Source organism: Cotesia glomerata, linkage group LG5 (genome assembly GCF_020080835.1).
Source record: "Cotesia glomerata isolate CgM1 linkage group LG5, MPM_Cglom_v2.3, whole genome shotgun sequence".
Taxonomy (NCBI): Eukaryota; Metazoa; Arthropoda; class Insecta; order Hymenoptera; family Braconidae; genus Cotesia; species Cotesia glomerata.
In genome coordinates, this window is record NC_058162.1 from 26,212,564 (window position 1) to 26,228,519 (window position 15,956).

The following is a 15,956-nucleotide window of genomic DNA, read 5'->3' on the forward strand; positions in this document are numbered from 1 at the left end:
TTTTCATTAATAAATTGCAAGTAAGTGAAAAAATCTAATATTAAAATTATCATAGTAAAATTTGGAGACAATTTTTGAATTTAATAATTCTGAAAGAGACATCTAGATTTAAGTCAGCAGTTATTTAACGATTTTATGATTTTATTTAACAAATTTATTCCAAAAAATTATTTTTGACATTAAAGTTAGCAGTCACGACCATTTTGTAATTTTATTTAACAAGCAAATTTGTTCTAAAAATTTATTTAAAAAAAATTGCATTTTTAATTTTTTTAAATTTCTACATGTCAATTTTTTTTTCTAATTTTTTTTGCACTAATTTATTTCTTAAAAAAATTCTAAAAATTATGAAGTATCTGCTACTTTAATTTTCATAAATTTTTTTTGAAAAATTGCATATTTAATTTTTCAAAATTTCTATGTCAATTTTTTTTGTGAATTAATTTTCATGACATCAGCATGACATTAAAGTTAGCTAGCACTTTTTAATTTTTTAATTTTATGTAACGAAGAATTATTTTTAAAAAATTGAATTTTTAATTTTTTTTTAATTTTTACATGATAATTTTTTTTTTCTAAATTTTTGCTATAATTTGTTTGCTATAAAATTTTTAAAATTATTAAATATCTATGATATTAAAATTAGCGACCACTTTACAATTTTTTAGTTTTATGTGATAAAAAAATTTGTTCCAAAAAAATTATTTTTAAAAAATTGCATTTTTTATTATTAAAATTTCTTCATGTCAATTTTTTTTGCCATAATTTATTTGCTATAAAATTTTTTAAATTATTAAATATATGCTAAATTAATTTTAGCAACATCATCAGTTGATAATTTAAAAAAATTTCTTAATAAATAAATAATTCCATTTTTAGAACCTCTAAAAAATTACAAGTGCAATTTAAAAATAATTTTCTAGCCCAAGTTTATTATTTAAAAAATTCTCTAGTATTGGCTAATTTTAATGTCATAACTTAAGACTTAAATTAATTAACAAAAAAAAAAATTATTAGATTAGATATTGAAAAATTAAAAACAAAATACTCAAAAAATAATTTAAAAAATTCTTAAAATTATCAAATATGCGCTAAATTAATTTTTATGAAATCAGCTAATAATTTTTAAAAATTTTCTAACAAATAAATAATTCCATATTTAAAATCTCTAAAAAATTACAAGTGAAATTTAAAAATAATTTTTAGGCCAAGTTTATTATTTAAAAAAATTTTCTAGTTTTTGCTAATTTTAATGTCATATCTTATGATTTAAATTAATTGATAAGAAAATAATTATTTAAGTTTAACAAAAAAACAACGAATAGATATTAAAAAATTTTAAACAAAATACTCAAAAACTTTCCAAAAAAAAATACTTAAAAAAAATTCTATAAAATAATAAATCAACAATCATGATAAAATTGCGTGACTCAACCGCGAGACTGATGGTCTCAGATGGGCGTCGGCAAGACAGTAAAATCTTGTAGTGCAGTTTTGACAGTTTCGTAAGTAGGTCGATTGGTTTCATCAGCGCAGTAACCGTCAGGTGTGCAGAGAGTCTGCAATTTCGTGAGATAACTGTCAAAATTTTCGTGGCCCATTTTCTCAGGCGGACCACCAGGCGCGCTGGGTATCCTGACGTGCTCCAAGAAGGTGATCATGTTATCGCGCAGCGACTGGTAATAATCCGTCAGATGGTTGTTCCTCTGGGCGATGCTCGTCGTTTCCTGGAAAGACATCCCGATTGATGATAACAATATTAAAAAAAGCTGATAAATTACCAACAGTTAGTAAGAAAAAAATTTACCTTCTCTCCGTGCTTCAGATGGTTCTCCATAGCGTTAACCTCAGAGCGCAATCGCATGACCTGAGACTCGACCCGGGCATTTTCTCTCTGTAACTCGGTGATCTCCGCCTCCAGAGTGTAGAGGTCCTCGCCCTGACCACCAGCAGGTCCACTAGCACTCGTGCTTCCCTGTCCCGCGCCCAACGCACCACCCTGAGCTGGACCACCGGCGTCCACCCCTGAATCAACACAACCAGCCCCTTTAGAGTTTTATTTTAAAGTTTTTAGAGGGAAAAATATTATTTACGAATGCATGAGACCTGCTGGCATTTACTTTAATTTTTTTTTCAATGATAAGCTTGATTTTTTTTTTTTTTTTTTTTTTTTTTAAGCATTGTAATGATATACCTCTCCCTTATGTTCAGAGAGGAGTGCGGGGAACACAAGGCGTGTATTTTAACACGAAATGTAGCGAGCAAATAATCGGGTCTGGAGTTGGGTTTGTTAAAAATATATAATATATATATTTGTGTATTATTGTTTTTATTTTACACAGCGAGTTGGGTCATTGTTGATCGATCGTGCTTACTTCGTTACTCTTTTTTAATTTAATAGTTAAGTAAAAGTACTAATTTTCTTCTTTTTTATGTAGAAATTCTTTTTTTTTTTTGAAATTTTAAGTTGCACTAATTATTGACAATTTTTTTTTTTTACATATACTTAAATCATTAAAAAAATTTTATTTTTTGATAGAAAACAAAAAAAAAGTTTTTGAATTTTTATATTTATTAGATTTTTAATTTAAATTTGTCATATTTGAGAAATAATTAAAAAATGACCTTGTACCTTGTGAACTATTGACATTTTTAAAGATATAAGCTTATCTCGATGTTATACTCATCAAGACCTTTCATTTGAGTACCCACATCAATTTTTCATATATTTTATATATTTATATAATTATATATATGTACATATAAAAATATATCAAAAATGCATGTGGGTACTCAAATGAAAGCTCTTGATGAGTGTAACATCGGGATGAGCTTACATCTTTAAAAATATCAATAATTAAGAAATGACCTTGTATCTCGTGAACTATTGACATTTTTAAAGATATAAGCTCATCCTGACATTATATTCATCAAGACCTTTCATTTGAGTATCCACATCAATTTTTCATATATTTTATATATTTATATATATTATATATATGTATAAATGAAAAATATATGAAAAATGCATGTGGGTACTCAAATGAAAGCTCTTGATGAGCGTAACATCAGGATGAGCTTATATTTTTAAAATATATATTATATATATGTATATATGAAAAATATATCAAAAATGCATGTGGGTACTCAAATGAAAGCTCTTGATGAGTGTAACATCGGGATGAGCTTATATCTCTAAAAATGTCAATATTTAAGAAAATACAGTGCAATTTAATAAAATTTTATTTATTTATACTTCACAAGTTTTTATAAAAAAAAATTAAAAACCAGCTAAAAGACTTTTTTAATAGTTAAAAAATTTGGCACCAATTTTTGAAAAAAAATTCTTACTGTCCATTTTTTTTACTAAATATTTATAGATATTTTTAAAATAAAGAATTTATTTTATTATTTTTTATGATAAAGTGAATTATTGTGAATAATCAGTGCTAATTAAAAATTTTTTTTAATAAAAAAAAAAATCTTGAGTTACAATAAAACAGCTTGTTTAAAGAAAAAAAAATGAATTAGTACTTTTACTAAACCAAATCGCTGCGAATCCTTGTCATATATCAAAATAAACAATAGGAAGTAAAGGAATAATTTTATTATAAAAAAATAGGACATATATTTGATAAGGAATAGCGTGAGGTGCCATCATACCATTATTGAGTCCGAGTGTTGACTTATACTACTTAAAAAAAAAGGTGCAACAAAGTAATAAATGAACACTCGGATCATTTGAGACACACATGTGTAATCGTTTAAAATAATAAATAACACCGATAAAAGTATGATAATAATAATAATTATAGTAATAATAATAATAAATAACAAAACACATAAACAATATGGCGAGTACGTCAGTCCCTTACCTTCAAAAGTAAATGTTCTCCTCAAAGCTCAATGACAGGAAAGGAGGAGCTGATCGTGATCCCAAGAATAAATCAGAATAGATTATTTCAAAAATTGAACTTTCTTTTAACTAAAAATTATTCAAGCATCTTCTTCATTTCTTCCTTGTGTGCAGAATTCATTAAAATTATAGAGTTATAAAATAAAAACTTTATCCGTGGAATTTATAATGGAGTTTAATGGACTTGGATGTTGTTTTAAATGATCCTCGATACGCGATCCATAAAATAATAAATAAATTATTTAATTACTGAATATAAAATTAAATTAACATAACGACGTGTCGAAGTATGAAGATTATTAGGAGCTGGTTTGTTTTAATTGGTATGACAGCACATCATTGCATGGAATTGTTACAAGGTGATGGTATGATAGGTTACACTTAAAAAAACTACTTGATTCAAGATAAATATTTTGAAATTTTAATTTTGAGATATTCGGTTCGAAGTAATTCAAGAAATTTATGAATTTAATTAAATAAAAGAGAAAAATATTCTAGAATTTTAACAATTGAAAAAAACATTCTGTTGAAAATAAATATAATTTAAAAATCTTAATTTTAACTTTTTAATGCGTCTAAAATTTAAAATTTCTGCCTTTTTTATAAATTTACAATCTTTTAATGATAAATAAAATTTTCTAAAGTTTAGAATAATTTTTTATGCACAAATAAGTAAAAAATAAATCAAGTTATCAATTTGCTGTTTAAAATTCCCGCCGAGTTTGCGCGCATGCGCTGGAACCGTTCTAGCGCACGCGCAGATCTAAAATCATGCTTAAAAGATTATAACCTTTGATTTTCTTCAAATTTGAAGTTATTACAATGATTTTTTTTATCATTTTAAAAAAAAATAACAAATATTCCTTTTTTTTTCTCATTTTTTATTAAAAATAACTCTCTAAAACCTTTAATTAAAAATCTTAACTTTAACTTCTTAATACGGGACGGCCTCTTTTACCCAGATTCCGATTACACAGATGGCGCTATTACCCAGATCCCTTTGACACATATCCCGATTACGCAGATTGTGATTAAACAGATTTTCTATTACACAGATTACTTATTACTCAGATAACCGATTACACAGAAAATCTTTAACGCAGATCCCGATGACGCAGATAATTTAAATTTTTAAATGATAAATGCCATAATAAAGCCAAGCACTAAAAGTGCCTGAAATTTTTAAATTGCCGCCATCAAAACATGCCGGATGAGCATGTAATCTAGCTATTGGTTGAATTTAAGGTTAAAGGTGTCACGGAGCGCTTTATTGAAGTATCTACAGTGTATATGTGAAAAATCCCGCGTTGGTTGAATTTTTTATTAGATACTTGATATAATGAATCAACAAATGAATCAACAAAATTACAGGTTAAAGATTAGAGCTATATAGGTAAGTAAACATATTTATTATTTATATTAAAAGTTCGGGTTTGAAGTTTAAATATAATTAGTTCAATTACCCCCAAGCGGGGATGAATCGAACCATTTGACGCGTTTGCATAAATTAATCATTTAAGAATCAATGTTGTTTATTGACTAATTTATGGATCGATAATTAGAGAAGACATAATAAATTACCATTCCAAGAAAAAAAAAATTAGACAAACGGTTGACCCTGAAGGCCATCCCTGCAACTTCCCGCCACTTACATACCTAGGCGCTTAAAATTGCACTAATAATTGCTCTTCGAGCTCAAAAAAACAACTTATGTCTTATTTTGAGCTCTCCAAGCTCAAAGAGATAGTCTTTCTATACTTTTGACATAGAATTTAATTTCACATAACTTCACACTAATAGATTTGTTTATAGTTAAAAAGATTTGTTAATATTTAACAAATCATTTATTAGAAGCCATTTGTTAGGCCTTAACAAATATTTCTTAGTATTTAAAAAGATTTATTAATACTTAATAAATGAATATCAGATTTATTGAATACAAACAAATCATTTTGAATACTAAGAAATATTTATTTAACATTAAAAATGGTCTCTAATAAATGATTTGTTAACTATTAACAAATATTATTTAATACAAATAAATCCTTCTATCAGTGCAGTCAATTCGTTCAAGAGATATCATAAACGAAAGAAAACCGAAAAGTGTTTTCTGCACATAACTTCACATAATTTCACATAATTTCACATAATTTCAGTCGATTCGTTCAAGAGAAATCATGAACGAAAGAAAACCGAAAAGTGTTTCCTGCACATAATTTCACATAATTTCACATAATTTCAGCCAGTTCGTTTAAGAGATATCATGAACGAAAGAAAACCGAAAAGTGTATTCTGCACATAACTTCACATAATTTCACATAATTTCACATAATTTCAATCAATTCGTTCAAGTGTTTTTTCCACATAACTTCACATAACTTTACATAATTTTGCATAAGTTCACATAACATTTCTTTTCGGATCGTTTTTGATGAGATAGTATAATTTTTAGACTTTTGAGCTCGAAGAAGCATAGAAAAGCTATCTCTCCAAGCTCGGAGAGCTCAAAATAATACATAAATCGATCCAAAAAAAATTAGGAAAACGGTTGACCCTGAAGGCCATCCCTGCAACTTCCCGCTAATTTCATACTTAGGCGCTTAAAATTGCACCAATGACGTTTTTGAGCTCTTCGAGCTCAAAAATACAATTTATGGGTTATTTTGAGCTCTCCGAGCTCAAAGAGATTGCTTTCCTATCCTTTAAAGCTCTTCGAGCTCAAAAGTCTGATAGAGATTTGATAAGACACTATTTTTTGAATTTTTAAACCACAATAACTTTTGAATGAATAAACCGATTTTTACGCGGTTAGAAGCATTCGACGCAGTTTTTTAAGCCTCACAAAGAATCTCAAATTTTGAATTGATCGCGCGAGGAATTTTGGAGTTATTCCGAAAAAACACTTTTTTCGGTTTTCTTTCGTTCACGATATCTCTCGAATGAATCTCATGAATCTCGAATGAATAAAATAATTAAGATTTTGCAATGAAAGACTTCGAAATAGAAGATTTCTCAACTTACCGTCAGCCTTTTTGTAAGTAATCTATATTATTAGGAAAATAATTAAAATTTTGAAATTTTTTGGCCGGTGTATTTATATGATTAAGTGGGTTTTCATGGTTAAATTTGGTATAGTTGGAAAAGTTTTGGCCTGGAGTTGTACCTTTTCATGGTTTTATGTCATTCTTACCAATAGTCAATTTATAATGATAAGTCTAGATGCTAGATCTCTAAAATGCTTTACCTCTAGATACATAATTAAGAAATGACCTTGTATCTTGTGAACTATTGACATTTTTAAAGATATAAGCTCATCAAAAACTTTCATTTGAGTACCCACATCAATTTTTATGTATATATGAAAAATATATGAAAAATGCATGTGGGTACTCAAATAAAAATTCTTGATGAGTGTAACATCAAGATGAGCTTATATCTTCAAAAACGTCAATAGTTAAAAAAGTACAGTGCAATTTAACAAAAATCATTATTTAATAAAGCAAAATTTTATTTATTTTTAGTTCACAAGTCATATAATGACTGCAAGGTTGCCAGTATTTATATTAAAATGTGAAATTTTTTTTTATTTATAAATTATTATTTTCTTTTCATATTTATATATTTTATATAATTTTTATTCCATCTTTTTGCATGTTTCTTTAAATATTTATTTACATATTTATGTTATTGTTTTAAATAATTGATTTTCTATTTTATTAAAGGGAGCCCTGAAATGGAGAGCATGTTAATGTGGATCCGATTTGTGGATTATAAGCAGTATTTTAAAACAAGACGGTGGTCTGATGTCGACTTTCCCCGTAAATCCCTCTGGAAGTAAGTAATTTCAATTAAGTATTAATTTAAATAATATGTCTTTGGACTTTGATAAACATTTTTTTCAATATTTAGTGCAATTGCAAACGATCCAAGACTCCAAAACAGATTCACAGGAGTTGATTGTTGGCTGCGATTTTCATCTTTGGTTAAGAAGTATAATGTAATATATTTTCTACATATTTAAACGTTTAATTTTTCTTATATCGCGTTTCAGATGCCATAAAGGCGTATAAAAAAAAATACTGTTTTTTATATGGAAAAATTTTTTTTTTGCATTTCTGGACATTTCATGAAAAAATACGTCGGTTCCCAAAAAAAAATTTTTTATGTGAAATTATGTGAAATTATGTGAAATTATGTGAAGTTATGTGCAGAATACACTTTTCGGTTTTCTTTCGTTCATGATATCTCTTAAACGAATCGACTGAAATTATGTGAAATTATGTGAAATTATGTGAAGTTATGTGCAGAAAACACTTTTCGGTTTTATTTCGTTCATGATTTCTCTTGAACGAATCGACTGAAATTATGTGAAATTATGTGAAGTTATGTGCAGAAAACACTTTTCGGTTTTCTTTCGTTTATGATATCTCTTGAACGAATTGACTGCACTGATAGAAGGATTTATTTGTATTAAATAATATTTGTTAATATCTAACAAATCATTTATTAAAGACCATTTCTTAATGTTAAATAAATATTTCTTAGTATTCAAAATGATTTGTTTGTATTCAATAAATCTGATATTCATTTATTAAGTATTAATAAATCTTTTTAAATACTAAGAAATATTTGTTAAGGCCTAACAAATGGCTTCTAATAAATGATTTGTTAAATATTAACAAATCTTTTTAACTATAAACAAATCTATTAGTGTGAAGTTATGTGAAATTAAATTCTATGTCAAAAGTATAGAAAGACTATCTCTTTGAGCTTGGAGAGCTCAAAATAAGACATAAGTTGTTTTTTTGAGCTCGAAGAGCAATTATTAGTGCAATTTTAAGCGCCTAGGTATGTAAGTGGCGGGAAGTTGCAGAGATGGCCTTCCGGGTCAACCGTTTGTCTAATTTTTTTTTTTCTTGGAATGGTAATTTATTATGTCTTCTCTAATTATCGATCCATAAATTAGTCAATAAACAACATTGATTCTTAAATGATTAATTTATGCAAACGCGTCAAATGGTTCGATTCATCCCCGCTTGGGGGTAATTGAACTAATTATATTTAAACTTCAAACCCGAACTTTTAATATAAATAATAAATATGTTTACTTACCTATATAGCTCTAATCTTTAACCTGTAATTTTGTTGATTCATTTGTTGATTCATTATATCAAGTATCTAATAAAAAATTCAACCAACGCGGGATTTTACACATATACACTGTAGATACTTCAATAAAGCGCTCCGTGCACACCTTTAACCTTAAATTCAACCAATAGCTAGATTACATGCTCATCCGGCATGTTTTGATGGCGGCAATTTAAAAATTTCAGGCACTTTTAGTGCTTGGCTTTATTATGGCATTTATCATTTAAAAATTTAAATTATCTGCGTCATCGGGATCTGCGTTAAAGATTTTCTGTGTAATCGGTTATCTGAGTAATAAGTAATCTGTGTAATAGAAAATCTGTTTAATCACAATCTGCGTAATCGGGATATGTGTCAAAGGGATCTGGGTAATAGCACCATCTGTGTAATTGGAATCTGGGTAAAAGAGGCCGTCCCCTTAATACATCTAAAATTTAAAATTTCTGCGTTTTTTTATAAATATAAAAATTTATTAATGATGAATTAAATTTTCTAAAGTTTAGAATATGTTTTTATGTCCAAATAAGTCAAAAATAAATGAAATTATCAATTTGCCGTTTAAAATTCCCGCGGAAGTTGCGCTCATGCGCTGAAACCGTTCTAGCATATGCGCAGATCTAAAATCACGTTCTAAAGCTAATAACCTTTGATTTTCTCCAAATTTGAAGCTATTACAATGATTTTTTTACCATTTAAAAAAAAAAATAACAAATATTTCTTTTTTTTTTATCAAAAGTAACTCTATAAAGCCTTTAAAAATGGGTTAAAGTAATAAATAAGTTTCTTAAAAAACTTTTTTCGGTACTTTTAAATAAAAATTTGTTCTTGAATCAAAACAACCAGTTATCTTAAAAAAAATTTCGTTTATAATGAAAATTTCTCTCGAATCAAATAATTTTAAAGTGTAGAATTAAAATTAAAAGAAAATATCCTCCCAGAGGGGAGAGAGCTCCAGCTAAGATGATCCTGAAAATTTAGCGAGTCTTCCGAAGATGTAACGAGATAAGCATGATAAATCGACAGGATCTACGTATCGATTTAACCACCCGGAACTCTAAAATCAGGATAATCTAAAAGGATTTAAATGATATGCCTGTTATTCCTCACCGGTGATTCCTTTGCTGTACATGCTGGTCATGTCTTCGAACTTGGGCTTCCGAAGGGTGTTTCCGGCGATCGGACACCCCGATAGGGACCTGTGGGTCGAAAAGGACCCGTTTATGTGCCCGATTCCGTCGCACCCAGGTGTCGGGCAATTTACACCCTCAAATTTCATCGCAGTGGCCGCAGCAACTGCCGCTTTGTGCTGCTCGACCGTCCCTCCGGATTCTAGCACTCGCAATTTGTTGCGGTTCGCTATTGGACATCCCGATGCACTGAAAAGTTTATAAAAAAATTAGATATTTTTGTTATTTTGTCTCTGATGGAAAAAGAGGGTGAGGAATTACCTTCGGTGGCTCAGAAACTTTCCGGTAGCGTGTCCTGACCCGTCACAACCTGGTATTGGACACCTAGCGTACGAAGCGTCATCACCGCACATTAATCCACAAGGAGACAGCGTGAAATGAGCGGAAACCACGACATATTAGTCAGCATCTTGGCTTTAACTCAAACTAAATTCTATCTAGACTGATTCTATGAGGGTCCTCTTACCCTTCTTAGTTTAACTAACCAACCTAAGTATTTCGTGTGTACTTAATTCATTATCTTCATTATTTATCATTTGTGTTAAATGTTTTAGTGTAATTAATCTAAAATTTTTTGGAAATTTATTTTACTCTCCAAAAGAGAAATTCGGTGCATTTTCAAGAAAAATTAGATTCTATAATAGTATTTCTAGTCTTTTTTAGAAATTAAGGAAGAATTTGAGGATATTTAGTAACAAATTGTGATTCTGTAATGTTTTTTGTTCCAATTTAACTCTAAATTTTGTAAATATCTAATTCAGATTAAATTTTCTTATAACTTATGTTTTACGTTAAAAGACAAGTTAATATTTTTGGAAAATTGTACTTTATTTTCTGTGACGAGAAATTCGGCGCGTTTTTGAGAAAAATTAGATTTTATAATAATTTTTCTAGTCTTTTTTAGAGATTAAGAAAGAATTTGAGGATATTTAATTACAAATTGTAATTCTGTAACGAAAGCTCAGTTTTTTTACATAGGTCTTCGGGAACTAGCTTAGTTGAAGTAGGAATATAATGTTTTTGTTCCAATTTAACTCAAAACTCAGATCAAATTCATAACTAATATTTTACGTTAAAATACAGGTTAATATTTTTGGAAAATTGTTCTTTATTTTCCGTGATGAGAAATTCGGCGCATTTTTAAGAAAAATAAGACTTTATAAAAATAGTTATTGATTTTTAATTAGTTGTAGAGGTTTAATCTTGTTCTGTGAGGAATAATTAACTACACTTGAATTAGATAAAATTTTAGTGACGTAAGTAATCGGGGACTAGCTTAGTTGAAGTGAGGGAGTGTAACATTCTATAAAAAATTTTTTTCCTCTGATTTGACTAAAATTTTTCTACTAATATATAAATCTGTAGAGTTTTTAATCTTTGCTCCGGTATAATTAATTAACTACACTCAATTTAGATTTAATTTTTGATAACGTACAGAGTACTCGGATTTAAATTCAGGCAAACGTATTAGAAATTTTGAATTATAGTATCTAGATACAGACAATACTAATCAATAAATAAAATAAAATTTTTAAAATAAAACAAAGCAATATCCTCGACTGTAAATTGTTTTTTTCTACGAACATTTAATCTTCTAAATTAACCATCAAGTACAATCTTCGTCAGTATCTAAAATTGTTATTTGTCGTCAGTAGAATTAGTCATAAAAAATAAGAAATACTAATAAGCTTTTTTTGAAAAAACAATAACACTTTATCAACAAACATTTCCACTTACGGTAAAGTCTAGTGACTTATTGCATACTTGTTCATCAAAAGCAAAAAGAGAACCGTTGGAGTAAACAAACGAGCTCTTAAAAAATACAAACCTTAAAGGTTCTGAATCTTGTCCATCTCGAGGCTTGCTCTTAGGTTTATTAGCACGTGGGCATCCCGATAGACTTCGATGTGAACTGTAGTTTCCTGTGACGTGTCCTGACCCGTCACATCCTGGCGTCGGACATTTTAATTCTTGGGAGTGGGCTTGGATCTGCGAACGGTCGGCTCTAGGACATCCCGATAAACTGCAACGTTATTATTCATGTTTATAATAAATATAAGCTTACTAATCACTAATTATCTCTCTCTCTCTCTTCAATTATAAATATTTCTATCGCATAAACTTCTCCGTTAATTTCCATATGAATACCAGCATCCATTATTATTATTATACAAGCATGCACATTCGCGACTTGCCTCATTAAATCTATAATAATAATAATAATAATAATAATAATAATAATAATAATAATAATAATAATATTAATAATAGTAATTCGAAAGTTAAAATCTCTCCTCTTGGAATCTAAATTCTAGCAAAATTAATCGATCGTTATGATAACTATTATTGTCATTATTTAAATGGAAATTTATGCAGTTTTATCCGATATCCAATATTGATTTTTTGAATAATTGATCAGACAAAAATGTCAATTTAAATTTTATTTATAATTTATAGTTTCTTTTTCTATAAATTCGACTCGGGAATTTTTTTACTTCGCTGCCCACTTGAGGCAGGCATTTAAAAATTTTTTTTATATAATTTTAAATATAAATCTACTTTAAAAAAAAAATAAGGTGTTAGGGTACTCGTGCTTGGAGCCGAAAAAAGAAAAATTTTTTTTTATTATTGATTTTATACTCAATAACAGCCTTGCCTTCTGTGGGTAGCGTAGTTCCCCGAAATATGACCCATGCCGTCGCAGGAGCTCGTCGGACAGTGAATCAATTCCTTGCCGTCGCGGCCACGGGGGGCTGAGTAACTCAACGGTTGCCGCTTCGCATTTATACTGCACACCGAGATATTAACCAATCAATTTTAAACTTATCCGTTCAATTTTTTAATTAATATTAATTATTATAAAATTTTTTATTTTATTAATTAATGTTCAAATTTAGAAATGGCCTGGGCTGACCATTAAATTTTAGTACTACTTTTTAATAAGAAGACTAACAGAATTTTTTTTGTATTCAATATTAATTGCTTTAAAATTGGTGATTTTTCTTTAATAAAGTGTGTGTAGTTTAATTATTTAACAACGGTAAATTTGAATATTAAGAGGTCGAGACCAAAAAAATTGACTTTTAATAAAAAGTAATGTAATCTTTAATTAAAATATGTGTTCGGATATTTTTATATTCAAATCGAGATGACTATTGCCCTCATACTTTGTCTCAAATGGGATTTCGCGGATAACCATCTATTGAATAATTAAAACATTCATTTTTTGTATTAGTTATTAATTGCTTTAAAATTGGTGATTTTTCTTTAGTGAAGCGTGTGTACGTGGGATTTATTATTAAAAACTTATTTTTAAATTTATTAAAGGAGACTGTTGAAGCTTAAGAATTATTGGAATAATAGAGTCTAGCGGCGGGAATGCTACATGTGGAAAATTTAAGTATTTAAGTGTGAAATTAACACTAGGTTTGTTATTTTTTGAATAAGCTGTTGTTAGTCGACAATAACACTTGATAAGTTGCGTTTAAATCAACACGAAATTTATGTTGAAAAGACTAACTCGGAATCTGTCGAACAATTAAAGTGACACTTGCGATTTAAAATGTTTATTAAACGGACAAAATAATCCTGATCTACTGCAATGACACACAATTTAAAGTCCAAAAGTAACCACACACTCATTTAGTCTTACTGATTTATACTTTTGTTGAGTTTAAGGGTTCAAGACACGCAACGATTGTAGCTTATGTATTTATTCGACACTTTGATCTTAAATATTATTTAAATAAAGTTTGTTGTTAGTTTTAAGATTAAAGAGCCAAGTTTCCTAAAATTTACAAAATATTTTGTTATAAAACAGAATAACCGACAGTTTATTTTTATTTTAATTATTTTATTTGTTAGTGTGAGCTAACTTGGTAGAACTTATAATCCTTAAAGTACCTTTTAGCTGACTATTTTTTTTATTTATTAAATTAAATCGTTTAAAATATTAAAGATATCTATAAATTTAAAAATTTTTGGCTAAATAAATTCTATCACCAGTTTACAACTGGATGAAATTTTAAATGAACATTTAATAGATTTAACAAAAGAAAATGATGTATTAATTGATTAATTTTAACTTTATAATGTAAATATTATTCATTGAGTTGAATTTAGTGATTAATACATTATTTTTTTTTTATTAACAAATCATATTTAATGAGTTAATCAATTGATTATCAATTAAAAAATTGAATTTAAAAGCAATTAAGGAGGTTCGAGCGAATCTAATGTAAAAAATAATTTTCAACTTTGAGCTTTGAAATTAAGTATACGTATAAATAAATACGTAATTTATCTAATCCCAAAATTTAAAAAAGATTCACCGTTTAGTTACTTAGATATTAAATTTTAAAAATCACATATTTTATCTCCTTATACACGGGCTCTTATGGCGGACAAACATTTTGTCGAGACTTTAATTATTTATTTCAATATTAACCTCCCAACTTTAACGGATAAAAAACTATACACAAGAAACTTGGATTGTTGCAATATATAAAAACAATTTAATAATAATACATTACCGATATAATTTTTGAAGTATTTAAAGTCAAATTTAATGTTTGTAACTCGTTTATCGTCAGCTATTTATTCGAATAAAGATTTGACAACATCGCGTCAACAGCTGAGAAAAAACAAAAGGATAGAAATATAGTTACAGAGAGAGAAATGTTTAACTCACACACTCATCCACGTCTCTGTTATGGGTATAATCAAACGCGCTATTGCCAAATCTATTTATTTATTCCGACAAGTAATAAATACCAAAGTCATTTTATTACTTTACTTTATTAAATAAGTAAAAATCATCAATTATTAAATTGTTTAAATTATTTTAAATTAAAATAAAGAATTTTGACGAATATTGGGAAGACAAAAATTTTAAAAAAATTTCAACATTATTTTGACTCATTAGTTACGCTCGAACTTCCTTAAATACATTTTCTACTAAGAATTTAGTTTAATGATTCATGAATTCTTTTTTTTTATTAAAAAAGTGGATTTAATGTTTCTAATTATTTTTTTTCCATTAAAAAATCAATTTTTTATTAAAGAATTAACTTTGATAATTGAATTTATTAATATTCTTTAAAAAAATTGAATGTATTAGGTTACCGAATTAATTTTCAATTGAAAAATTAAATTTATTATTGAAATTCTAAACAGCTCTAAGTGCACTAAAAATTCCAAAATTTTAAAAAAATTCTTGACTCCTCTATCTCAATAACAATCCAAAAATCCACCAGAGTATGTTGAATTTCATGCAGACAACTAGCAAATGAATAGAGTCTATACCTTCATAAGAGCCCGAGGAAAACGAGCGTGTTTAGCTTGGAAGAGATAGAAAAGGGAGTTTGCAAACTCCATACCGACATTTGGGCGTCTGGAGCGTCCGAGAACAGTCCGAACGAGTCTCGTCGTCTCCTCGTTCTCGAGTTACGAGAAAGCTTGAGACCTCGATGGCCCTTGAGTGCCCGCGATATTGCCGAGGGCCTATCCCACTAGCACCCCTCACCCCGACATAGCAAACTCCTAGGCCATTCGGAAGCTACCCTCTTACCGCACGCTCTTTGCCCCGTGGGATCTCCAGAAAACCGAGCGCCGACCGGGGTCTTGAGTGCAATCACGCCGCGAATGCCTCCACCGGAATACCGCTTCCACTTGGTCTCAAGCGCTCTACAAGGAGCCGAGAGCTT

At 28.5% G+C, this 15,956-nt stretch overlaps 1 protein-coding gene across 11 annotated transcripts in view; it reads right to left on the reverse strand.

Annotated features, from left to right (window-relative positions):
• Positions 1–1,337: 1,337 nt before the first annotated feature.
• LOC123265192 overlaps positions 1,338–15,956 on the reverse strand; it is a 398,621-nt gene continuing 384,002 nt past the window's right edge. For 9 of the 11 annotated variants that reach the window (XM_044728840.1, XM_044728839.1, XM_044728843.1 and 6 more), the window contains 5 exons: positions 12,080–12,274; positions 10,513–10,575; positions 10,172–10,440; positions 1,808–2,025; positions 1,338–1,727 (listed from right to left, as the gene is read on the reverse strand). In XM_044728840.1, the coding sequence (XP_044584775.1) occupies positions 1,452–1,727; positions 1,808–2,025; positions 10,172–10,440; positions 10,513–10,575; positions 12,080–12,274 (1,021 nt within the window). In that variant the 3' untranslated portion in view covers positions 1,338–1,451. Of the gene's footprint in view, positions 1,728–1,807; positions 2,026–3,875; positions 3,925–10,171; positions 10,441–10,512; positions 10,576–12,079; positions 12,275–15,956 lie in introns of those variants that run through there. The other 2 variants (XM_044728842.1, XM_044728849.1) reach the window with 2 other exon arrangements.